Below are 26,209 nucleotides of genomic sequence, written 5' to 3'. Positions count from 1 at the left end.
GGGGTTCAACAATTTAATTTTGGTTTATCACAAGTAATTTAAGACAATTTCTCCACTCCGAAACCATATAAAATTTACAATGCAGGGTGCACTAGTGCATTTATTAACAATACCTGGTGGAATTCTAATAAAAATAAAGACTTAAACACCAAAGTCATACTTTTGGGCAGAGTACAACTAGAACCTACTTTTCTTTTTCCTGAAATTGCATGCTTTAAATCATGAGAGTTGGTGTGAACAGCGAAGATTATGAATCACGATGTATGACTGAAACAAAACATCCATTATCCATACATACGTGGAAAGATACGGAATTATTCAGGCAAACCCCTGAAAGTACCCTTTGCACATGGCACCAAGACGTTACTACAGAGGTGGGAAGCTGGCTGATTCCCTCACAAGACAAACCATATTTAACTACTATTGCAAGCCATAGTTTAACTACTATTGTAAGCCATGATGTATTAGTTTGGCTTACAATAGTAGTTAAAAAAAAAAAAAGGCAGGCAACAGTATATCCACTATCTCTTGGACATTTCACTTGTAAATTTCACTTACAATAGTAGTTAAAAAAAAGGCGGGCAGGTAACAGTATATCCACTATCTCTTGGACGTTTCACTTGTAAATCTAGGTTCTCAGTCTTAAAACAACACCCAGAAGGCCAGAAGGAAGCCTGTGACTGTGGCTGGGCTGTTCACTTTTCAGGGGTACACACTGTCTGCAGTGGTTTATTCCCTTATTTATGTGTATTTCCCTGGTCTTGGAAGGCATTTGAGTCAGGCATCTTCATCACAGAAACAGTAATGGCTAAGAAACAGGATTATAAAGAGGAAAAAAAAAAAGTAACTACAGGAGATAGCCTAGCAAGTTTAAACAACAACAAAATAAACTTTCAATTAACTTTTATTAGCTCTCATCAGAATCTTTTAGTTCAAGAAGCAGAAAAGCCTGCTTGATTTGGGTACACGAGCCAGAAACATGAGGTCTCCACCTGCACAATCACTCAGTGTCAGCTGACTAAAAACTAAGCTGCAGAATCTGGAACTGTTGCTAACAACAAGTACAGATTGCAAGATAGCATCCATAGATTTATGACTCCAGAACAGCTAAAACCTGATGGAACAGGAAACTTGGTTGAGCCTCAGAATGGGTATGTGAAAAGATAACAAGTTAATCTTTAAATGAGCATAATGAGAAAGGATACGCTTTCATATATGAATCCTAATCTTCAAACCCAGCATGCAAAAGTAGGCATGATCATTTGTTTCACAGGTGGGCAAAGGGGCTCAGAGAGGTAAGCTACTCAAGACCACAAGCGTCAGCCAGGGATTTGAAGCCACCCCTGCCTAGCCTCAAGGCCCAGCACACCTTGCTGCTAGGACTGTAGAGGATGCCAGTCTTGGTAAGTGATGATAAGCTTTTTATAAAATTGTTATAACCTATAGGAAGCAGGGAAAAGTAGTAATACTGGATGAAACAATCTCAAATTGATGCTTTCATTTTATGGAAGGGGGCCTAACACTGTATCATGGAAGCTGAGCTGTAACTAAGTTATAGTCATAGATTTAAACAGATTAATTGGCCCATCTCTCAGGGCCAGGACGGAGCCCACTTAGTCTATGTAGCATTCCTAACTCTCCCAGCTAGGAGGAAATCTTCCTTCTTCAGTACTTCCTCCTTCACTCGCTCAGACTGCAACTCATCTGCCTAGCATCTGCTACTGGAATTAAGTTATTTACTTAAGTAGGTAACATGCTTCCTAAAGAAAGTCTAAGAGATACTTCCTAGCTTACTGAGTCTGCATCATTTATTTTCTACCAAATGAGCAAAAACTTGTAGCAATTATATAAACTAAGTTGCAATAACTTTTGTTAGTTTCCTGACTTTGAAAAAAATTGAAATCCTTAGTTTTCAAATTCACTCTTAGCTCACAAGTTTAAAAAATGGGTAGGGCAAAAGAACGAAAAGTTCAAGTTCATTTTGAGTTTTAAATATCAGCCAAATGGATGACATTTAAAATGTTAACAAACCAAACTCTCCTCAATTAAAGTATAATCACTTCATGATCTCATTACGCAAATGAAACAGAAAAACATCAGAATATTTACCAAAGAGAAAGAAAACCAAATTTACTTTTCAATAGAATGTAATCATTGAAAGCCTCAGGAATTTCCTGAAGGTTTTTCAAACTCAAATTTAATGTCTTCTGATGTGCTCCTTCTCTGCAGTCACCTTGATCTTTCTACATTAGTCCTCAAAGAGATTCTTCAATCTTTTAGCTTTTTGTTAAACACCCTCACCACCTCAACACATTTATGTTTATTTCTGATTAGAGTCTGTCTATATGAGCATTCTCAATCGTAACTGCATCTTTAAAAGCCAAACTAGAGCTAAAATGGGGTTTGATGCAATAAGCTAGATGATGGTGATAATGAAAAGTGATACATTAAGACAACGCTTTTCCAACATAAAACATCTAAAGCCATAATAAATTATTTTAGGATTTCTGGATTTTATCCCCATCCTAAACTTGGTTTTTGAATCCAAAGGATAAGATGAATGTAAAAAAGAAAATAATAAAACAAATGTCTTTCTGTACCACAACACTGATTCTAAGGATAAAATTGTAACCAGCTTTTTAACTTTGAATAGCATCTAGGCTATAAACCCAGAATTGCAGCAACATCTAACATATTTAAGTACACTGCACACATATACAACTCCAAAAGCATATTGACCTAAAGAGCATTACAAATGGGTTGCAGAGCGACCAATTTAAACTTGTGTAATTAACATATCATCTTGGAAGTAGGGAAAAAAATACCCACTGAGCTCTATTCTCTGCAATACACAGGTCACAACACCCTAGAGGCGACTTTGCGATACTGTTTTCTTGGCACCCATCAGCCATCCTTTCAAATAGGGGAGAAGAGGCCCAATAAAAATACCCAACCTCTTTGCAAGACACTCATATTTTAAATATACATCATTTTTACAAATGAAAATTAAAATATCTTAGATTTCTATTGCTAAAAGGCTAAATTTTATCCTACTAGAATAAAAGTCATTAATCTCTCAGCTGTCAAATCAAGGACAAAGACACATATAAAAGACTAGAATAAAAGTTGCTAATATACTGATATCTCTGAGCTGTGGAACCAAGGACAAAGACACATACAAAAGACTACTATGTACTTCGCTTTATGTGTTAAATAGTGTTGCTAGGAATACTCTGGACATAATAATCCAAGTCATTTAAACAAAGATGGTGTTTTAAACAAAGGTGGGGTGCTTTATGTTTATCTGAAATTAGGCCAATAAAAACAGAATTTTAACTGAGGTGATGTAAGTACTCAGTACGATGCTGAGTATACAGCAGATGGTGAAATATCTGTGACAATGAAGCTTAAGATAAGAGTAAATACAAACTTTTAGGATTTAAGTCTTTAAATGGCATTTATCACTAGTGTAAAATAAAAATTTTCTTTCCTTTTTTTAAAAAACATTTTGATACTCTACCTTGAGGGTAAGAGTTTCAGGGATCTTAGAATTTGTGGAATGGCTGAGTATTTTATGAAATACTAATTTCTTAATATCTACTCCTAGAGGTAAAAACAGTGCCTAATTAGGAAACAATACAGTTCTATAAGACTCAAAGCAGTTATAGGCAGTTCCCCATTTAGGGAGGTTATACTTTGACAAAGTTCCTTTATCAGTTTCTGTGTAAATTAGAAAGAAGGAATTTCTCCTCTCAAACTATTTAACTCATCTGAAGAGAAGAAACCTACACTAAGGCTTTCAGGGACAATGAGCTGCGAGGTCCTACATTCCTCCCAGAGACAGCATGAGGACTTTCCCCTCCTTACACCCTGGGAAGGATCTGTATCCGCGTGGTCAGGCCAAGGAGGGCAAGGCAGTGAAGAGCTTCCCAGGACCTAGTCCAGGTAGAGTATGTGTGCAGGGCAGGGTCTCCAGTCCTCACACTGACATCTGGGGTTCAGGGCCAGCTCCTCCACTCCACTTTGCTGGCTCCCTTGCACTGGCCCAAGCAATAGTTTTGATTCTTTTGCTAGAACCACCTGCTGCTTCTCAGAGACTTAGTTTTCTCCTTACACTAACTCCTAAACAAGCCTGCAACCATTCTGAGGACTAAGGCTCTAGTCAGAATTGATAAGTAATCGGTGCCAAAAAACACTGTCTTGCTGCACGTACTCCCTGCCCCTCACCCCCCAGCACTAACCCCTTTGTCCTTTCATCCATTCCACAAAGCCCTGTGCTAAGCAGGTGCTGGCAATACTGTGAAGAGCCAGGCAGATGTGGCTCCCGTTCTCACACTCATGCTGGGCTGGACTGACAGTAAAACGCTATTACTGAATTATCTGAACGAGTGCCCGAAATGACCAAAGAAGAGCTGTGCATATGTAACAGCAGAGTCTAATCCAGTTTAGAACATCAGAAGGCTTCCCAGAGAAAGTGCCATTTAAATGTAAGTTGATTCCTGACAAGGGGACTGGCTAGGCAAAGGTGAGAGTCTAGGGATCCTTTAACATAAAATACAACCTCCCATAGGATCCCATCCCCCAGGGAAGCTGCACGACTGACTGCAGCACAACTACCCTCTGGCCTGTCAAAGATGCAGATCACTGCATCCACCCCACAGAGATCATGCCCAGCAGTCACCCTCTAGGTTATAAACTGTTTTAAAGTTAGGGACTATGCCTTCTGCCCAGAAGACTGTTTCCTCTCACAGCAAAATGGTAATGACAATTTTTTTAAAAGCAATCTCAACCATCAAGTTGGATGGCATTCATTTTCCAAACTTGGACCACCCAAAGAGGTGTTAGCCATAATGATGCTACTTAATTTTTAAACACCCACAGTTACACAAGGACAACCTGAATGACAAGACTAAAAGAGGAGCTGTGTTTTAAAAAGTAGAAAACTGAATAGAAGATTCTCATACAGATGTCATAAAATTGCATATGGCTTGGATTTTTAAAGATGGACTCCTTTGTTAGATATGTCTAATGATGACATCACAAATATGAAAAGTACTGTTTCACATGGCAAACTCCAAGCACGTTTAGGGGACAAGTACAAAGTAGAAACTGTACTTTTGTGTACATGACACTATACATACATACATCACATAACACACAACTATATTTTAAACTGATGACTGTGGATACTGTAATGATTAAATTATTCTATGTTACAAAAAGAAAATGTGTTAGCAGTTTAATCTAAAGCCATATTAAATGCTTCTAACATTTCATATATTTTGAGAAAATTTTGGTTTTGTGTCTATTCATACTACAGAATTTCACATGATACTATGAAAGGTTTAGACTTTTAGAAATTAAAATAAATGTGGCCTCTCCCTAATCTAGTTTTCTGTAGCATAGAGCAGGCTGCTTTTTATTTATAACATATTAATCTCAATTTTAATACTGCATAAAAATCAATTACTTTCCTATAGGATTAGGTGGAGTAACTTCCTCAACATTGTTTTGGCTCAAACACAGAAAACATTTTTAACATGCCTAGATTAGTGATATGAGGCCCAAGTGAAAAATTTCAAGACTTTAACAAAATAGAGAAAGACAATGAGAGTTGCAGGGTAAACTGGGGTGAATCTCATACAGGGAGAAAATGTCACCTTTCACCAAAGAACGCAAAAAATTGTGTTGTCCATTATGCTGGTCACTAGGCACATGTGGCTGTGTAGATTTAAAGTTACTTAACATAAAATACAACATTCAGTTCCCTACTCCCTAATGGATAGTGCAGAGTCGAACATTTCTCCTACAGCAGAAGTTGTACTAGACAGCACTCGACCAAACCCAAGAGAAACCACAATCCTGAAATTAATTTTACTGGACACACTAATTCAGTATTGTTGGCACAAAGGAAATCCTTGAATGTAGATCTGCTCTTTCATACTCCACAGATGCATGAGACATTTTCCAGGCCTCTGAATTTACGCTGGCGGATTTTTTTTTTTTTTAAATCATGCTACCACAATTCAGGTATATATTAGTTTTAGTTTTCTGACAATTATAAAGACCATTAAGGCACTCCTACCTTATTTCTGAACCAAATCTAGCAAAACCTAAGCAGTCTTCTCACACAAATTAACCTTGGAAAGGATAGCACATCAAGTTACCAATGGGGATGTCTGCATATTACCACCAGCATAAGCCAGGCACTCTGTAATTTAGGAACCTAAAGCAGAACACATTTTCTCTTAAAGAAACAACATTGTAAGTATCAATAGTTCTTATATACCTCCAAACATCTGTACTTTAGTACAACAGCTTCTGGGTTCTAAGGACAAGTGAATTCCCTGGCTTCTTCCTGAGAACGTATTCCCCTGCTAGAGTCCTAGTCACCACGTGGATGACAAGAGAGAGTATCCTGGTCCCCAGACAGAAGCTGTTTCAGATCCAACTGCTTTGGATCAACAGAGCTGGGGCACCATAGTGGGTGAGGATCATGGAGAATTTCTGCAGGGGCTCCCTCCAGGTGCAGGAGAGTTTAGGGCTTTAGCATGGGGGCATGACTATTGCACTTCTTGGGCTGAGCAAGCAAGAACGCACACATGATTTCCTTCTAAGGCATGTTATAAGTTAGGCCATCCTAAATTCACAGACTGCTTATGAGAAATTCAGGATTTTAGTTCCTGGGAACTGGTGTTAAACTAATCAACCCAACAAAGAGAGAAAAAAAGAGTGTTTTCTAAAGAGACTAAGTGAGAGTCAATGCTAAATAGAGACATTCTACCTCCAAAGTGACTGTTAGCACTCAGTGGAGGTCACGTATGCCTCCAGTGACAGGAAGACGGGGCTTCAAGACCTCCAAGTTGAATGCCATTCCACCATCATATGAATCTGGGTGCAAACATTCTGTCACAACCACATGTCACAAAGGCAGCCTCAGGTTCCCATTCAGGAATCGTACCTGGATGTTACAGTAGATCCTACCCACAGAGTGATTCTTCTAATCCACAGGATTTGGAAGATTTAGGTTTTTGTGAATATAATCTCCTTCCCTGCCACATCCTTTGAAATTCATGCCAAAGGATGAAAATCTCAGATAAGTTAAAGCTCCTGACTCCGGGTTCTGATTCTGGCCTGCTACCTGCTGCCCTGGGAAGAGGTCGACACAGGCTGCGTAACTATCAAATGAGGTCAGCCTGATTTTCATAGAAAGGGCTCGTCCTTCATCTGCCTATTCACAGGGCTCGCGGGCCAGCAGATTAGCTGGGAAGGCTGCAGTCACATTACTAAACTTGTTAGCATTTGTCCTGCAGACCAAGAACTTTACTAAGCATATTCAATGCTGTTGTTCTGAAAGCGTGCTGGCATTTCACTAGAAGAGAATTACCAGCTACCGGATACCAAAAAATGCTTAAGCCTGCATCTGTGGCTGACGACATATTCCTATTTTCATTTAAAAAAAAAAAAAAAAAGCCTACTTCTTGCATTACCACCATCCCTTTCTCTATTCTTTTTTCTTTTCCTTGCCACCCTCAATCTCATCTCTAGTTGGAGCCTATTCAAACCGGCACAGAGCTCTTTTCCTCCTGCCTATTTGGGCAGCAACAGGTGGGGGAGCAGCTAAGAGCGCAGGCTTTGGAGTCAATCAGTTTGAATCCTGGTAACTTCATGATGCTTCAGTTTTTGCAGAATGGGGGTAATACTTGCCTCACAGGGCTACTGGGGAGGATTACATAAAACAATGCATGTAAAGTGCCTAAAATGGTATTAAGTACACTGTACCACTCAGGGGTTAGTGGTTACTATTCTCTAGCTCCAGGGCAGTGATACGCTGATTGACGCAGAATAATGTCTTATGTTTTTCAAACATTGGTTACAGCTCCTTAGTGGGTCATGGTGAGTTGTGATCAACATAACAAAAAAAATTATTTTAATAGAGTAGAATAGAAATATCAGAATATGTCACTCATGGGAAGGGAAGTATTGTTTTGTAAAAATGTTTCACACAGTACTTGTTTTAGTCAAAGGTGAAAGCTACTAGCATGGAATGCTGTCTCACACTACGGTCAGGCAGCCCACAGTCCTTTAGAAAGCAGGTCATGTCACTCTCCTTGAAACTCTTTTTTTTTGAGATGGAGTCTTGCTCTGTCACCAGGCTAGAGTGCACAATCTCGGCTCACTGCAACCTCTGTCTCTTGGGTTCAAGTGACTCTCCTGCCTCAGCCTCCCAAGTAGCTGGGATTACAAATGTGTGCCACTACGCGCAGCTCATTTTTGTATTTTTAGTAGAGACGGGGTTTCACCATGTTGGCCAGGTTGGTCTCGATCTCCTGACCTCGTGATCTGCCCACCCCGGCCTCCCAAAGTGCTGGGATTACAGGCATGCGTCACCGCACCTGGCCTTAAAACTTTTTTCCTTTTGAAACAGAGTTTCACTCGTTGCCCAGGCTGGAGTGCAACGGCGTGATCTCCGCTCACTGTAACCTCCGCCTCCTGGGTTCAGGTGATTCTCCTGCCTCAGCTTCTCAAGTAGCTGGGATTACAGGCATGGGCCACCATGCCCAGCTAATTTTTGTATTTTCAGTAGAGACAGGGTTTCAACATATTGGTCAGGCTGGTCTCAAACTCCAGACCTCAGGTGATCCACTAGCCTCAGCCTCCCAAAGTGCTGGGATTACAGGCGTGAGCCACCGCGCCCGGCCTTGAAACTCTTAAATGACTCACACTCAGCAGAAACTCCAACATCCCTCCCAAAGAGCATTAGAACCAATCTTCTCAGCCTCCTTCATTTCAACCCACCCCACACTGTGTTGCAGCTACACTGGCCTTTTCTGTCTCTACAACAACTATTTCAAGGCCTTTGAAACACTTTTGTTTACTCTGCCTGGAAGATTTTACCACAGTATTTCAAAGAGCTGGCTCTTGTGTGCTTCAAGTCAAGTGCCACTCTAGAGAGACCTCTGCTGAACCCCCAACACTTAACCCCTTCCCCTTTCCATCCTCAAGGGGTGCTACCCACCCTGGTGCCTCCTAAAGCTGTGCAAGGTATTTATCCTGCCCAGAGCAGCCCTAATTTTCCCTGCTGATAGCTACTCGCAATGTGTTACAGTCTTTGGCTCTTAAACCAATCTGAAAATAAGAGAAAACCCAATGTCCCTTCCAGTTCTAAACTACTGTTTTTGAAATTAAAGTCTTCCAGAAACTCTTAGTATAAGACCATCCATTTTTCTTTCACTCACCAAATACAGAACATTCATTTTCTTCAAATGAATTTTCTTATTACCCAAAACTGACCCCTTTAGAGCATATGTTTTCTTTAAAAAGTTTACATATACATGAGTGGAAATCTTTCTAAACTGACTACATCCCTTTCTGCTATCAACAGGAACATGCTAAACATACTTTTACTTTTAGGGCTTCAGATGTTTTTGGCAATTTCACTTCTCTAACTATAGCTGTAAAAGAGCAATGCCCTTGGGGCACATCAGGAAGGCCACATCTGGACCTGCTTTGGGCAGCTTCTCTGCGGACTGGTCCCTCTCATTTCTGCCTCAACTTCTTGCAGTACATCCTGAGCTGAGAAACTAGATGACCAAGCTTGCAGGAACTATGTATAAAGTGATCTGAGTATAGGCCTCAAATATGCTTCCAGGAATAAAGTACATGAACTTTGTTCTCAGAGGATTTTTGTTTACTTCCCAGTTCTTGCTCTATTTGAGTAGTGGAGTCAACAGATCACAACCCCTAGACACAACTTAATACACTGGCAGGCCAGAGTACTACCCTGCTTAGCTCAGGCAGGACTGCTGAAAAGTCTGCTAGAAAACAGCAGCTTCTATGACCTTTTCTATCTCAGTGAAGCTCTGGTTCCCGCCAGCAGTTAATTAGAATGGTCAGACTTACAGCCCAGATTTTTCCTGGTTTCCAGGAAAAGCGTCACGGAGTCACTTGCCTTGGAGTCTGAATTCTGCTACTCACCATCCACTTCAAAACGGAGTTAACTGAATCCAAAGGCCTAAAAACAGAATCCGGGGGGAGAGGGACAAAGACGACTGTGGATCTGAAGAACAGTTATGTAACTAGGAACATCTGTTTTGGGGGCTTTTTTGTAATATTATTGTGGAAATAAGTTCAACTACTAAACTCTGGCCACAAAACAGACACAAAAACCTAATACAGAGAAAGTTCTTTAGAGATCATCCATCAGAGCAGAACCTTAGCCATACGAACTCACTCAGGACATACCAATCTAGATAACCAAACTTTCCAGGTACCAATAAAGACGTATCAAAAATGAACTCTTTTGGCTAGAAGTCTGAGGCTCACCACATCCTTCCTTGTCTTCTTAAACCATGTCTGAGAAACATAATCATTAAGTGGAAATTTTAAGTCATCACTCATTCAGTTTCACAACACAGTAGTGATAACTTAGCAGCCACGGAGATACTACCAAAGTGACACAAACTCACATGATGTCCCAGGGCAAGCCTGTCTCCTTCTAAAAATTATAATAAAGATTTCAAGGATCACATGAAATGTAAAAACATGCAGGGGGCTTTGTGACATTTATTTTGGTCTGACACCAACTTCTGCTCTTCTCCCAAATCCCTAATATGTTCAGATATGCCATTGCTAAATGCCCCCAGTACCTGCCCAACTGGCAAATCCAGAGGCTTCTTATTCTTTCCCACCTCTTGAAAGTCTGCCATCATTCTTCCTACACACAACAATATTACTAACTCCCACACTAAATTTCTAGGAAATTAATATCCGTGGCTTTATAATTAAGATTACTTTTTCAGTTGATGGCAAAGTATGTTATCTCAAAGAAAATGCTAAAACCTGAAAGGTTGCAGGGGAATGAATTCTACCACTTCTGGTAGATTCACCTATTTTCCTAAGTTACAGAGTTTAAGGTATTCTGAAACAGTTAAAAGTGTTTAAGAATACAACTAAAAGAATGTATATATAAACATGCAATTCAAAACACCACATAACAGGGTTTTTTAATTAGTCTTACAGATGAGGAAATTGTGGTCCCAAGAATTGAAATTCTGTTTTCTTTTTTTTAGACGGAGTTTTGCAATTGTCGTCCAGGCTGGAGTGCAATGGTGCAATCTTGGCTCACGACAACCTCTGCCTCCTGGGTTCAAGCGATTTTTCTGCCTCTGCCTCCCAAGTAGTTGGGATTACAGGAATGTGCTACTATACCTGGCCCAGCTAATTTTGCATTTTCAGTAGAGACAGGGTTTCACCATGTTGGTCAGGCTGGTTTCGAACTCCTGACCTCAAGAGATCCACTTGCTCAGCCTCCCAAAGTGCTGGGATTACAGGCATGGGCCACTGCACCCAGTCTTAAGTTCTGTTTTCTAAGCTCACGCAACTGCAATGACCCCGGGTCTCAGACTCTGATCTTCAGATTAAAGCCCATTCATAAAATGTATGTCAACTTTCAAAATAAGTATGTTTTTACCAAAGATCCAGTCACAGGATGATAACAGAGATATTAAATGATGAAAACTATAGCTTACAAGCAAAGAAAATCCTGACCTTTTAAAAACCTGGCTAAATCTTGGGTACTGGTAGGTATCTTATAAACAAACCACAAGGATAGCCAGCTTTGGACAAAGTTTACAGACAAAGGAGAACAAAGCTAAAAGGATAGAAAAAGTGGGAAACACTTCCACTTTTAATTAAGATGGAGTAACAGGGGCCAAATCTACCCTCTCACCTGAAAAGCCAAAACACAAAAAATAAAGAGAGGAAGAGAAAATCTATGAAATAATAGTTTTCAAGACACTGCATATCAGATAAGAAAGGATCCCTGAGATATTGGGGGAAACCAGTGGGCCCTACAATTGCCCCCACTTACTGTCTGGGGAGAGGCTCCAGGTCATGGGCAGGAAGGTGAAGTAGAGCCCAATGGACTCCTCGAGGCGAAGAGATGGAGCTGCAGGTATGGGGAAACCATTTATAATAGAACTGAAACATATGGAACATTCAGGGATAACGTGACAAAAAAGACACGAAAGACCTATACACGAAAAACTACAAAACACTGCTGAGAGAAATTAAAGATGTAAGTAGAGTGATGTTCATATACTCGAAGACTCAATATTGTTAAGATGTCAATTCTCCCCAAATTGATCTATAGATTCAATGCAATCCCAATAAAAAACCCCAGCAGGGGTTATCATCTGTGGTATATGATATGATATGATATATGATATGATAACATCTCTATTATCATCCTGTGACTGGATATTTGGTAAAAACGCAATTACTCTGTGACATGCATTTTATGAATGGGCTTTAGTCTGAAGATAGAGCCTGAGACCTAGGGTCATCCCGAGTTGTGTGAGCTTAGAAAACAAACTTAAGACTGGGCACGGTGGCTCACGCCTGTAATACGTGATCTCATGGCTTACTGTAAAGATACAGCAATCAAAAGAGTGTGCCATTAGCCGGATGCAATGGCACATGCCTGTAAGTCCCAGCTACTTGTGAGGCTAAGGCAGAGGTTCATCTGAGCCCAAGAGTTCTAGGACAGCCCAGGCGGCATAGCAAAACCTCATCTCTTAAAACTAAAAAGAGTGAGCTATTGGCATAAAGACAGAAAACAGATCAGTGTAATGGTACAGAAAGTCCAGAAATAAAACCACACATATATAAACAACTGATACTAGACAGAGATGCAAAGGCAGGGTACACCTTTGGCAGTGGAGAAAGGAGAGTCTTTTCAACAAATGGTGCTGGAGAAATATGGAAAAAAAAAACAGAACAAAAAACCTTAATATATATATGTTTGTATGTGATACAATGCATACTTTATATCATACACAAACATATATATAATTCAAAATTGGTCACAGACCTAAATGTAAAACGTAAAATTATAAAACTTCTATAAAAGAAAACACAGCAGAAAATCTTTGTGACCTTGGATCAAACAAAAACTTCTTAGGTATCACACCTAGCACGATCCATAGAAGAACAAGTGGATAGGCCAGGCGCAGTGGCTCATGCTTGTAATCCCAGCACTTTGGGAGGCCGAGGCAGGTGGATCACGAGGTCAGGAGTTCAAGACCAGACTGGCCAAGATGGTGAGACCCTGCCTCAAAAAAAAAAAAGGAACAAGTAGACAAATGAGACTTCATAAAAATTAACTTCTGTTCTTCAAAAGACACTGTAGAGAGAATGAAACAGCTGGTGTGTGGCTCGCGCCTGTAATCCTAGCATTTTGGGAAGCCAAGGAGGGCAGATCACCTGAGATCAGGAGTTCGAGACCAGCCTAGCCAACATGGCGAAACCTCACCTCTACTAAAAATACAAAATTAGCCAGGCATGGTGGCGTGTGCCTGTAATCCCAGCTACTCAAGAGGCTGAGGCAGGAGAATCACTTGAACTTGGAAGGCGGAGGTTGCAGTAAGCCGAGATCATCCCACTGCACTACAGCCTAGGCCACAGAGTGAGCTCTGTCTCAAAAAATAAAAAAAAAAAAGAGAGAGAGAGAGAATGAAAACAGACTGAGAGGAAATATTTGCAAAGTTTGGAAAGCATGTGTCTGATAAGATTTACATCCAAAATATAGAAAATGCTCAAAACTCAATAGTTTTAAAACAGACAAATTATTTTAACACACTTCACAAGAAAAGATATACACATGACAAAAAGATATACACATGACAAACTGGCACATGAAAAGACACTCAACATCACTATCTTCAGGAAAATGCAAATTAAAAATACAATAACCTACCACCACATTCCTATTAGAATAGCTAAAATTAAAGAGACTGCCCATACCAGTGTTAACAAGAATGTGGATGAACTGAACTGGCATACTCTGCTAGAGAGAATGCAAAATGATACAACCACCCTGGAAAAGTTTGGTATTATCGTGTCCTTAAAAAGTTAACACACACCACTCCTAGGTAATAAGATGAAGAAAAGCAATAGTCCATACATACAAACTTGTATGTTCATGTTCATAGAATTTTTTTATAATAGTGAAAAACTGAATGCAACACAATGGTGAATGTATAAACAAACTAGTATATCCATGGAATGAAATATTACACAGCAATGAAAAGGAATGAACTATTGATGCATGTAACAACACGGATGGATCTCAAAATATTTATGTAGGATTTAAGAAGCCAGATAAAAAGAGTATATGCTGTATGATTTCCTACATATATGAAACTAGATATCAAATGCAAACTATGATTTCCTAGATACGAAAATCTAGAAAATGCAAACTAACTACAGTAACAGCAAATCAGTTACAAGTGATACACAGAGGAAGAAATTACCAAAGGGGCATGATGACATTTTTGGAGATAATGAATATACTTATTATCAGAGATGATTTTATGATGGATATGTCAAAACATCAAATTGTACATTTTAAATATGTGCAGTTAATTTTATGTTAATTATACCTCAATAAAGCTGTTAAATTTTTTTTTTTTTTTTTTTATTAAAAGAAACCTGATTATATCATGAATGTAGAAACAGCATACTAATTAGCAAGCTCCTTAGGATATGGTCCTTCCAATAATACCAGCAACATCGGTAATGGTCCATATACAGTTTTCTAACTTTAATAATATATTCAGATGCCTTGAGAGTATGTAAAAATGTTCAGAAACATAAATGGTGATGTCAGAGGCTCAATTAATATTGTAACATCTTTTCTGAACATAGAGTCTTACTGAATGTTACTCAGATTTATGCTTCAAAATGAAACTACACACAGTAACAATCAATGAGTGTATCTGCTAACATCCTACTTCTAGACAGTAGAGTCTTAACATGGAGGAATTCAACAGTGATACGGTAGAGTCATAGTAACTAACAGGTCCTGAAAGATTTTTCTATAGGAGATAGGTATAGAAGACTAATACATTGTTTTTCCATTCTACTTTTCTCATGTTTTTAAAGTGCAACATAACCTCTATCTATTGAGAACTAGACAAAGATCTCTACAAGCTGGCTAAACCCATTTGCTGCATTTTCAACACCAAACTGCACGATAACCTTCACATATTATCCAATGGTTATTTCTCACCTGTCCTCCTTTGTAACACCATGCTTTTGACTATCATGCCTTCCTTTCTCCTCTTCATCTAATGAATGGCCACACATTCTTTAAGGCAGTTTCTCAAAGGTGGTGTCTGAAGAAAAACTAGAATCAACTGAAGTGCTTTCCCTCTCTCTCTCTCTAGCACACACACATGCATATGTGTGCAAAGGGCACAAAGGAACTTCTTGGAGGTGAGTAGGGGTCGATGGACAATAAATGCTGTTGAATCAATGTCCAGTGACAGCTTAAAAAGATAGAGAGATATGACAACTTTGCTTTTTGTGCTACAGAACACACTATGACCTATAGAGGAAACCTGAATCTTTGTAAGGCCTATTAAGAAATAATTAATTTGTGCTCTATATCTTAATTTCAGAAGCCTGTGCCAATGCATTTTTGAAGCGCAACTTAGAAATTCAATCAAAATTGCTAGAGCCCGGGAGGTTGAGGCTGCAGTACACTGTGATGGCACCACTACACTCCAGCCTGGGTGACAGAGCCAAGATCCTATCTCGAAAAAATAAATAAACTGATACATAATATTAACAAAAAGACTAGAAATATGATAAAAAATTATTGTTAATAGAATATAATTGTATCTGAATAAGTTTCAGTTAACCGTAAAAAACAAACAAACAAAAAAAACCCTACACATGTGGAATAAATTTTCTACGTAAATGGTTTAGGGTATTTATGAGTTTTTATTTAACAGGTTAGGCACTTGCAATCCATTTTACTAATATTACTTCATTTAATCTCAATAACCCTATAGGGAAGGTAGTATTGTTCCCATTTTATAGATGATAAAACTGAAGTTGAGAGTGTAAGCAATTTGCCCAAAGCTATAGAGAACCTTCAGTTTGACTCAAATAACTGTGCTTTTGTCCATTCTAGATTTATTGCTCAAGACTGTACTTTTAAATAAGATCATAAGCTTATTCGTTAATAAGCTAGGCATTTTCTTTCTCTTTCCTTTTTGCTTTCCTTTTTTTTTTTTTTAAAGAGATGGGGGCCGGGCGCGGTGGCTCAAGCCTGTAATCCCAGCACTTTGGGAGGCCGAGGCGGGTGGATCACGAGGTCAAGAGATCGAGACCATCCTGGTCAGCATGGTGAAACCCCGTCTCTACTAATACAAAAAAATTAGCTGGGCATGGTGGCGCGTGCCTGTAATCCCAGTTACTCAGGAGGCTGAGGCAGGAGAATTGCCTGAACCCAGGAGGCGGAGGTTGCGGTGAGCCGAGATCGCGCCATTGCACTCCAGCCTGGGTAACGAGCGAAACTCCATCTCAAAAAAAAAAAAAAAAAAGAGATAGGGTCCCTAGGGTCCCACTCTGTCACCCAGGCTAAAGTGCAGTGGCATGATCCTAGTTCACTGCAGCCACGAACTCCTGGGCTTTAGCGATCCTTCCACCTTAGCCTCCCAAGTAGCTGGGATTACAGGCACAAGCCACCATGCCTGGCAAGCTATGCGTTTTCCAAATAGGCACTTGAGCAATCTGAACCTAGCATAGGCAAACTGGAAGTTCAAACTCAATAAATGATATGTCAGCCCTTAATAAATCCCATCTCTGTTTTATGCCTGATAAGAATATGCCCATAAAGATTAAAGATACACTGTGTTTTCCTTTCAAAGTTCACATGGACTTTTCTGCTAACTAGAGGACAATTTACCTTCTTGCCTTCAAGAGCCACGGCACTAGGTTACAAACTCAGAAAAAGTATAAGTTTAGTTTTAAATGTTGTTTTCTGACCCTCTATAACCTATACAGTTTGAAGTCTGTAAAAGGAAATTCAATGAAATTCATGCATTGTAAATAACCCCAACCCTGGTATAATGTAAGGACTGGACCTGGAGTCAGACCGATTTCAATTCTGATGTTACATCTGCCACTAAGTAGCTGAAAAGGTCTGGCGGGCAGCTAACACTGGAGTGATTAGAAAAAAATAAAGAGCCATACTTATTACATTTACATCATAGATTTCCCAGATCTATATTTTAATGTGCATACCTTAAGTTACAAACAAAACCCCTATCTGAAAAGCTGCGTGGGAACTGTGCAGAAGTGCTCACTTGTTTGTATTCTCAGCAGGCAACACAGCACCCAGGAATATCCCCCTCACCTCTCCTCAACACCCCCCTCATCACGGGGCTAAATGAGATATCTTCCTGGAACGTAAGAGTTAGAACTTCTCGAGAGAGATCCAAGATGGCTGATCACTAGCAGCTCGGGCACCTAGCTCCCAGTGAAAGAGCAGAGAACGAGAGGACGCCACACTTTCAGACGAATATTTGTTGCTCACAGACCAAGAGATTCCATGCGGAGGAGCCCCACGGGTCGCCAGAGCGACTCTTGTGGCCGGCGCGGCGGTTTTGCTGGCGACTTAGAGCAGCAGTTCTTGGTGCAGAGCCTGGAGACTGCCGGGCAGAAAAGCACCATCAATCTTAACACCGCTGTTTTGGCCGGCGCAGTGGATTGCTCAGATTTCGGCGCTGGGAATCAAAAAGTTGGACATCCGCTCAGAGACCTAGTTAGAAAGTCGGTAATTACAAAGACGACAGAGGGATAAATATATAATGAAGGGAAGAAAGCAGCCTAAAAAGGCAGAGAATACTCAAAATCAGAGCGCCTCTCCCTCTACAGGGGATCGCAGTTCCTCATCAGTAACGGAACAAGGCTTAATGGAGAACGAGTGTGTTCCAATAACAGAAGCAGGTTTCAAAATGTGGATGATAAGAAACTTCCGTGAATTAAAAGAACTTGTTCTAACCCAATGCAAAGAAACTAAGAACCTTGAAAAAGGGTTTGACGAAATGCTAACGAGAATGGACAATTTAGAGAGGAATATAAGTGAATTGATGGAGCTGAAAAACACAACACGAGAACTTCGCAAAGTATGCACAAGTTTAAACAGTCGAATTGATCAAGCAGAAGAAAGGATATCAGAAGTCGAGGACCAGCTCAGTGAAATGAAGCGAGAAGACAAGATTAGAGAAAAAAGGATAAAAAGGAATGAGCAAAGCCTCCAGGAAATATGAGACTATGTGAAAAGACCTAATTTACGTTTGATAGGTGTACCTGAATGTGATGAAGAGAATGAATCCAAGTTGGAAAATACTCTTCAGGATATCATTCAGGAAAACTTTCCCAACCTAGCAAGGCAAGGTAATATTCAACTCCAGGTAATACAGAGAACACCACAAAGATATTCTTCAAGAAGACCAACCCCAAGGCACATAATCGCCAGATTTATTAGGGTTGAAATGAAGGAGAAAATACTAAGAGCAGCCAGAGAGAAAGGTCAGGTTACCCATAAAGGGAAATCTATCAGACTTACAGCAGATCTCTCAGCAGAAACCCTACAAGCCAGAAAAGAGTGGGGACCAATATTTAACATCCTTAAAGAAAAGAACTTTCAACCCAGAATTTCCTATCCAGCCAAACTAAGCTTTATGAGCGAAGGAAAAATTAAATCTTTTGCGAACAAACAAGTACTTAGAGACTTCACCACCACCAGGCCTGCTTTACAAGAGCTTCTGAAAGAAGCACTATACATATAAAGGAACAACCAATATCAGCCTTTCCAAAAATATATCAAAAAGCAAAGAACATTAACACAATGAAAAATTTACATCAACTAATGGGCAAAACAGCCAGCTAGCATCAAATGCCAGTATTAAACTTATAGATATTCTAATTGGATAAAAAGCCAAAACCCATCGGTACGCTGCATCCAGACCCATCTTACATGCAACAATACACAAAGACTCAAAACAAAGAGAAGGAGGAAGATTTACCAACCAAACAGAGAGTAAAAATAAACAAATAAACAAAAAGCAGGAGATGCAATTCTCGCCTCTGATAAAGTAGACTTTAAAGCAACAAAGATCAAAAGAGGCAAAGAAGGACATTACATAATGGCAAAAGGATCAATGTAACAAGAAGAGCTAACGATTCTGTAGATCAACAAGACAGAAAATTAACAAGGACATTCAGGACTTGAACTCAGACCCGGAACAAGTAAACTTTATAAACATTTATAGAACTCTCCACTTCAAATACACAAAACATACATTACTACCTCACACCTATTCCAAAAGTGACTACATAATTAAATCACTCCTCAGTAATCGCATAGCATTTCATAGGTTTAAATGAAATATTGGTTGGCTGTTTGTTTGCTATTTTCTTCCCTTATTCCTTCCTGACTACATCATTAAGTATAATTATCGGTATAAAAGAGGTTTTCAATACCCATTACTAAATTGTATTCTAGCCTGGGCAAGAAAGCAATACTCCCATTCTCTCTCTCTCTTTCTCTTCCTTTTTCCTCCTCTTCTTCATTCTTTTTTTTCTTTCTTTCTCTAAAAAAAAAAAAAAAAGAGTTAGAACTTCTCTTTCCTACAGAAGCAGTCCCGTAAATGGTGGCTAGAGTTAGGACCTGTCATATTAAAGGTGAAACAGGCATCTGTAGGCTGATCTTGGAGGTTCTCACAAGAAAATTCCTGAGTTCTAAAAAGCTAACATATACACAATTGCCTCTGTAAGACAATTCATTTCAGCCTTAAACAAGAATACAAATTGAACCCCAAATCCAAGGTGCTTTCTGGTGTGAAGAGATAAATACTAACCTAGTAAGTAAGGCTGAGCATTTCTAAAGTGGCAATCTCTCCTTCCAACCATACCTATGGTGGGTTTTAAGTTCATTTCTGTCTTTTTTATCCAAGTCCCTGGCTCTATAAGTGCAACAGTAAGCTATAAAAAGGAGTATTTTGATATAGTGCCCATACAACCCAACATATCATATCCAAAACACCATTTTCTGTCCCGCGGGCCATTCTTCATCTCCACGGGACACACTACCCACCACACCCACTTTTATCCACCACACCCACTTTTATCTGCCCAGCCTGTTTCTCGGTTATTTCTCAAGGCTTCTGCACATAAACAAGCTCTCTTGCATCTGAGCTGCTAGGCTTCTGACCTGTCTTCAGACTTCTATTCAGTGTATGTACTAGTGAGGTCCTACTACATGCAAAGATTAGTGCTAACCTCCTGTTCTTTTTCACAAGGCTCACCTCATTGAAGAAATAAATCTGAGACTGTAGCTTTCAAACTCTTCAACTGTGAATGACAGTAAGAAATAATTTACATGCAACCCAATGCACAAGCCTATCCTTCTTCACACATCCCCTCAAAAGATAACTCAGGGCCGGGCGCGGTGGCTCAAGCCTGTAATCCCAGCACTTTGGGAGGCCGAGGTGGGTGGATCACGAGGTCAAGAGATCGAGACCATCCTGGTCAACATGGTGAAACCCCGTCTCTACTAAAAATACAAAAAATTAGCTGGGCATGGTGGCGCGTGCCTGTAATCCCAGTTACTCAGGAGGCTGAGGCAGGAGAATTGCCTGAACCCAGGAGGCGGAGGTTGCGGTGAGCCGAGATCGTGCCATTGCACTCCAGCCTGGGTAACAAGAGAGAAACTCCGTCTCAAAAAAAAAAAAAAAAAGTTAACTCAGAAGTTTTATATAATATTCTTATTATGGTATGATAAATTAATATTCTTCACCCTATTCCATTTAATATTTTTAAAAGTCCTTTTGGCAAAGAGATATTAGCACTCCAATGTTCATTGAAGTTATTCGCAATAGCCAAGATGTAGAGACAATCAAATGTTCACTGACAGAAAAGAATGAAGAAAATGTGGTACATACAAGCAATAGAATATTTTTCAGCCTGAAAAAAAAAATCCTGCAGTATGGGACAATTTAGATGAATCTTGAGGACATTATGTTAAGTCAAATACATTGGTCACAGAAGGACAAATACTGCTTGATTCTACTTATATCAAGTACTAACAGAGTCAAACTCACAGAATCAGAGAGCAGAACTGTGCCAGGGGCTGGGTGGAGGGGAAAATTGAGGAATTGCTAATGGTAACCATAGTTTCAATTATGCAAGATAAACTAGTTCTAGTGATATGTACAACACTGTCCCTGTAGCTAACAATACTGTATTTGTGCACTTAAAAATCTGTTAAGGAGATAGATCTCGTGTTAAGTGCTTTGCTACAAACACACACACACAAGAAAGTCCTGGTTGGAATCTTCTAAATGCATTTGTCAACCTACTGAGTCATGACCTGCAGTCTGAAAAATAATGCTCTATCATACAATAAAGTGATTAGATTACCCTGACATGATGCTGATGATGCTAGAGGAATGGTTAGAGGCATCAGCAAATACTTAGGCATGAGAAGACCCTCCCATCCTCATCCGGCAAAAAAAAGTCACACCTTCTGTCTGCCCATAAGAAATGTAGAGAGGTGGCCAGGCACAGTGGCTCACACCTGTAATCCTAGCACTTTGGGAGGCCGAGGTGTGCAGATCACCTGAGCTCAGGAGTTCGAGACCAGCCTGGCCAACATGGTGAAACCCCTACTCTACTAACAATACAAAAATTAGCTGGGCGTGGTGTTGGGCACCTGTAATCCCAGGTACTCAGGAAGCTGAGGCAGGAGAATCACTTGAACCCTGGGAGGCGGAGGTTGCAGTGAGCTGAGATCACACCATGCACTCCAGCCTGGGTGACAAGAGTGAGACTCTGTCTCAAAAAAATGAAAAAAAAAAAAAAAAATGTAGAGAGGTACCATAAGGGAGAATCAGTATCTGCATCCCAGATCATGGGTGGGAGGGAGAACTAGCTGGGGGAGACCAAGGTTTCACTGAAGTGCCATTGCAGAAGGAAAAAGTCGGGTGGGGCTTCTTTTTCTCCAATCACCTGGGCGGTCTTCACAATCTTAATTCTTCCCTTTCCATCAGGCAACTGTCAACACTCAAGAGCAGGAATGTTATTCTTCTCAAAAATGCTATACTCTACCCAGAGACATAATTGAAGCAAATTTAAAATAATAAAAAATGAGCAGCAGGTTATGTTTTTCATCTAAGATGACTTTTCTACCTCAGTTTCAGTTTCTGTTCACTTTCCACTCCAAAGGACATTAATATGTTAGTTGGGGTGGGGGAACAAAGGAATACATGGAAAAGAAAAAAGCCTAGGGGAATAGAAACGATAGATCATAAAACAGTTAAATGCTGGTAAAAGCAGCATTTCAAGAGAGGTTGAAAAAAATCAATTTATAGATCTGTATTTAATTTATGACACAGTAGTATTTGAAATAAGAAATTTGAAGGTACAGTCTCAACAGTCACTAAAGAAAGTTTCCAGTGAACATCATTTACACATTTTAAGGTAAGAGCAGTGTTACCAAATCTCTTTTTTGGGTGGGAGGCTAGGGTCTCACTGTCACCCAGGCTACAGTGCAGTTGAACAATCATGACTCACTGTGGCCTCCACTTCCCAGGCTTAAGCGATCCTTCCATCTCAGCCTCCTGAGTAGCTGGGGCCACAGGCACACGCCACTAATTTTTTAATTTTTTGTAGAGATGGGGTCTTGCTATATTGCCCAGGCTGGCCTTGAACTCCTGGGCTCAAGCAATCCTTCTGCCTGGGCCTTCCAAAGCGCTGGGATTATAGGCCACCATGCCCAGCCATTATGAGTCTTTTTTTTGAGACGGAGTTTCGCTCTTGTTACCCAGGCTGGAGTGCAATGGCACGATCTTGGCTCACCGCAACCTCTGCCTCCTGGGTTCAGGCAATTCTCCTACCTCAGCCTCCTGAGTAGCTGGGATTACAGGCATGTGCCACCATGCCCAGCTAATTTTTTGTATTTTTAGTAGAGACGGGGTTTCACCATGTTGACCAGGATGGTCTCGATCTCTTGACCTCGTAATCCACCCACCTCGGCCTCCCAAAGTGCTGGGGAGAGTCTTAATACAACACCAAAGTCTAATTCTCCACAGATCTACCCAGTCTAATTTTTTTTCAATAAGTGTTACGACCTGGTTGAAATGCTAGGCCAAGTTTTCTCTCCTTTATAGATGCAGAATAAAAGTTTGCATTATTGCCACTCTTTTCCAAGCCCCTTCACTATGGCAAACCTCCCTGTGAAAACCTGTTAAAGCCAGAGACACAGTACTTTGTGGCTCTACTCTTCAGCTCTTCTCACCTCAACTTATCCAACAACTACAAAAGTTACTTAAAATAGGTAGTTCTAAAAGCTCTTCCTGCCAACAGGAGAGGGCTTTTTTAAAAGGGGAAGGCTACGGATTCCTGAAGGGTCTTTCAGGAATACACCAAGTGGGACAAAGATAAGGGGTGGCAGAGGGGTGGGGCATTGTCTCCAGAATGAGTTGATGAGCTTCAACTGTGCTGCAAATTTCCTGTTGATGTAGTTCTAACTGGGAAAATGACTACCAAAGACATGAAATGCCTTTCTCTTTAGAGAGGCCTGGTTAAATGTCAAAAGAAGCACACACAAAAAATTTTAAACTTTGGACTGCTCTGGAATGACTAGTTACCTTAACTGGGAACTTTAAATGGTAGTTCATTCACTCATTCATGCCGCAAGGACCTGATGCCACTACACCAGGCACAAGGCTGGGCCCTAGGAAAACAGGGATGAACAAGAAGCATAATGTCCCTGCCCTATTTCGTCTTACGTTTTCCTGTGACACACGATACAAAAGTGAATATACAAAATGGCAGATGCTGTAAAGAAACAATGAACATTACAGTAAAACTGAAGAATTATCACCAAATACATGCTGTGCCATTTTTCTGTTCAAAGTAGTGTGACAACACAACCCACTTTTTGTAGAAACGTGAATTACCAGTCATCATACTTTCCTAATTTAAAAGAGTACAATTTCTTCAGCTGTAGGAGGTAGAATTACCTCCCAATCCTAGAAATTTTTTAAAAAACTTTTTGCAAGGAGATATTCTGCACTGGTGTAACAGCACCTCAGCACTTAGGCCAAGAGTGATAACAACACTGGCCAAAAGGTAAACAATTTACACAGGTGGCAGGCCATCGAAGGCAAAAGCTAAAAACAAGACAAACAAATGGACTTCTCAAGAAGTCAGTTAATGTGTACTGCAAACACATGTAATTTCGTAATTTTCAAAAACAGAAAGGGAAGGCATAAAAAGTTTTGGCAGATGACACTAAACCAACAGTTTTAACATTGCTGCATTCCAGATCATTCCAATAAACAATGGTTCAACACACTGAGAATCTACAGACATTTCATCTCTAGGCAGAACACTGGTTTGTAAAGTTTAGATGCTGGACCTAGGCCATGGAAAGACACTAGCAAATCCTAATGTTGAACCTCTTAAACGCATTCCCACTTAGAATTAAACAGGATCGGGAAGATTCCTCCCCCTTATAGGAAAACTGAGCCGTAATTTACTGCTTTCAATTTATAACTATAAAGTGTGTGTATTGGAGGGAAAGGGAGATAAGTTGGAAAATTTTAAGAAAAAAGACACCTGCATGAGGTCGGGCGAAAGCGGACATCCTGAGGACCTGATTTCTAAAAGCAGCAGGCCTGCTAGGACAACTTAGCCTCTTTCATACTGACCGCAAAAGCAAATTTTAAACCTGTAAGGTGGATCCTGGTAGTTGCCGGTCTGCAGATACACCAGGTTGAAGACTCGCAGCACCTAATGTCACTTTTTCATGCTCACGCCCTCCCAGAGCCCAATCCGTGTTTATGGAATGAAGGGGAAAACCCTAAAGAATGAATGAACGAGAAAGGAGTCTAGTCAGGAGGATGGCCCTGGACGCCGACCAGGAGAAGGCAGGGACGATGCTCCCGGGGCCGGGAGGAGCTCGAGGACCCCCAGACACAGTGGAGAACGCGGACCGCGATCGGGCAGGGGCGTAGGGCCAGACAAAGGCAGCGCTGGCGGCCTGACAGGGGTGCCGAGCAGGGGCGGGGGCCGCGGGCGCTCACCTCATCTCCCCATTTGAGAACGTCCTTGTGCCGGTCCTTGACTGCGTGGTAGATGTGCAGGAACTGGAGGATCCCGTGCCTCCGCACGTGGTCCGCATGGCGCTTGGTTTCCTCCCAGCTCAGCGGCGAGCCCTGGGACAGCAGACCCATGGCCGCCCCGTCCTCCTCCTCCTCGGGGCTGACGGCGGCCGCCCGCTCTGGGCGCGAGCCGGACACTCAGCCGCCAGCAGAAGGCGGCTGCCGCTCCACCCCGCGGGGGCGCCCTCGGGCCGCAGTCGGCAGAGGGAGGGTCCCGCCCGCTCCGGCTCCCGGGCGGCGACCCCTGGCGCCCAGGTGAGAGACCCTGGATCCCACGCACGGCGCGGACGCGGAGGCAGAAGACCAAGGGCAGGCGAGACGGCTCTCAGCCCGGCGGCCTTGCCCAGGCCGGCTCCCTCCTGCTCCTGCTCCTGCTCCGATGCGGCGGCGGCGGCGGCGGCGGCGGCGGACCTCACGGCCGCGCTGCCGCGGCGGCTCCCGCTTCTCTTTGCCGGTGTGGTGCACTGGCTTCTTCCTACTTGTGACCAAAACCTGCGCCGCCGCCGAGCATGCCCAGTTTTCGCGTCAGCTAGCTGGCCGCTCCTGGGCACGATCCGTCGCTCCGGATTTTATAGACTACGGGCGAAGGCGGGGAGAGGAGGCGGTGCAGCGGCGAAGGCGTGGCCGGGAGCCGGGTGGGAACCGGGGAGGCTGAGGAGGCGGGCACCGGGGTGGTTGGGGCGGCGTCGAAGGGAGCAGCTGACGGGAAGGGGGCGTGCGGTCGGCCTCGCTTTAAGCAAACGCGACTTGTGAAAATGCATTTTTTTTCCAAACCAAAAGAGATAAACTTGGAGTCGAGGAAGAAAGTTGATTATTTGAGTCAATGACGAACCCACCATGTTAGTTTTTAGTTGGACAGGTCCTCACACTTGAATCAGAATGTGTTGAGAAAAGTGTTTACATGGGAGTGAGGTGAAACAGTTCAACTCTAGGCTCCATCACTTACTGACTGTGAGACTTGGAGAAGTTCTTCCCACATCTGCATAAAATTAGATTAATTCTATCTTTTACAGATGTCGTAATTATGTGCATAGTGTAAATGTGTATAGTGTTGATGGTCAATAAATTGACCCGATTATTAAGAGGAATCAACTTGTCAACATGTGTAAATCATCATTATTCGCTACTCTCTTGATTAACATATGTTCTCTGGATAGCACGGACACCATTTATTGCAAAAAGTC

The 26,209-nt window shown here is 41.3% G+C and overlaps 1 protein-coding gene and 1 long non-coding RNA gene across 3 annotated transcripts in view; both read right to left on the bottom strand.

The window, feature by feature from the left end:
* Positions 1-25,570, bottom strand: part of GCLC (glutamate-cysteine ligase catalytic subunit) — a 50,601-nt gene extending 25,031 nt beyond the window's left edge. For both annotated transcript variants that reach the window (XM_012441600.2, XM_012441601.2), the window contains exon 1: positions 24,948-25,570. In XM_012441600.2, coding sequence (XP_012297023.1) covers positions 24,948-25,097 — 150 coding nt within the window. In that variant the 5' untranslated portion in view covers positions 25,098-25,570. The remainder of the gene's footprint in view (positions 1-24,947) is intronic.
* Positions 9,953-20,266, bottom strand: LOC135268362 (uncharacterized). Its single transcript, XR_010336715.1, has 2 exons — positions 19,342-20,266; positions 9,953-10,015 (listed from the first exon to the last, which is right to left on the bottom strand). It is a non-coding gene; the product is annotated as an uncharacterized LOC135268362 (long non-coding RNA).
* Positions 25,571-26,209: the final 639 nt, after the last annotated feature.

This window comes from Aotus nancymaae, unplaced genomic scaffold, assembly GCF_030222135.1.
Source record: "Aotus nancymaae isolate 86718 unplaced genomic scaffold, 86718_ANA_hifiasm-v0.15.2.pri h1tg000040l, whole genome shotgun sequence".
Classification (NCBI taxonomy): domain Eukaryota; kingdom Metazoa; phylum Chordata; class Mammalia; order Primates; family Aotidae; genus Aotus; species Aotus nancymaae.
The sequence above is the reverse complement of the archived record's forward strand: the minus strand, read 5'-3'. Positions and strand labels throughout refer to the sequence as shown.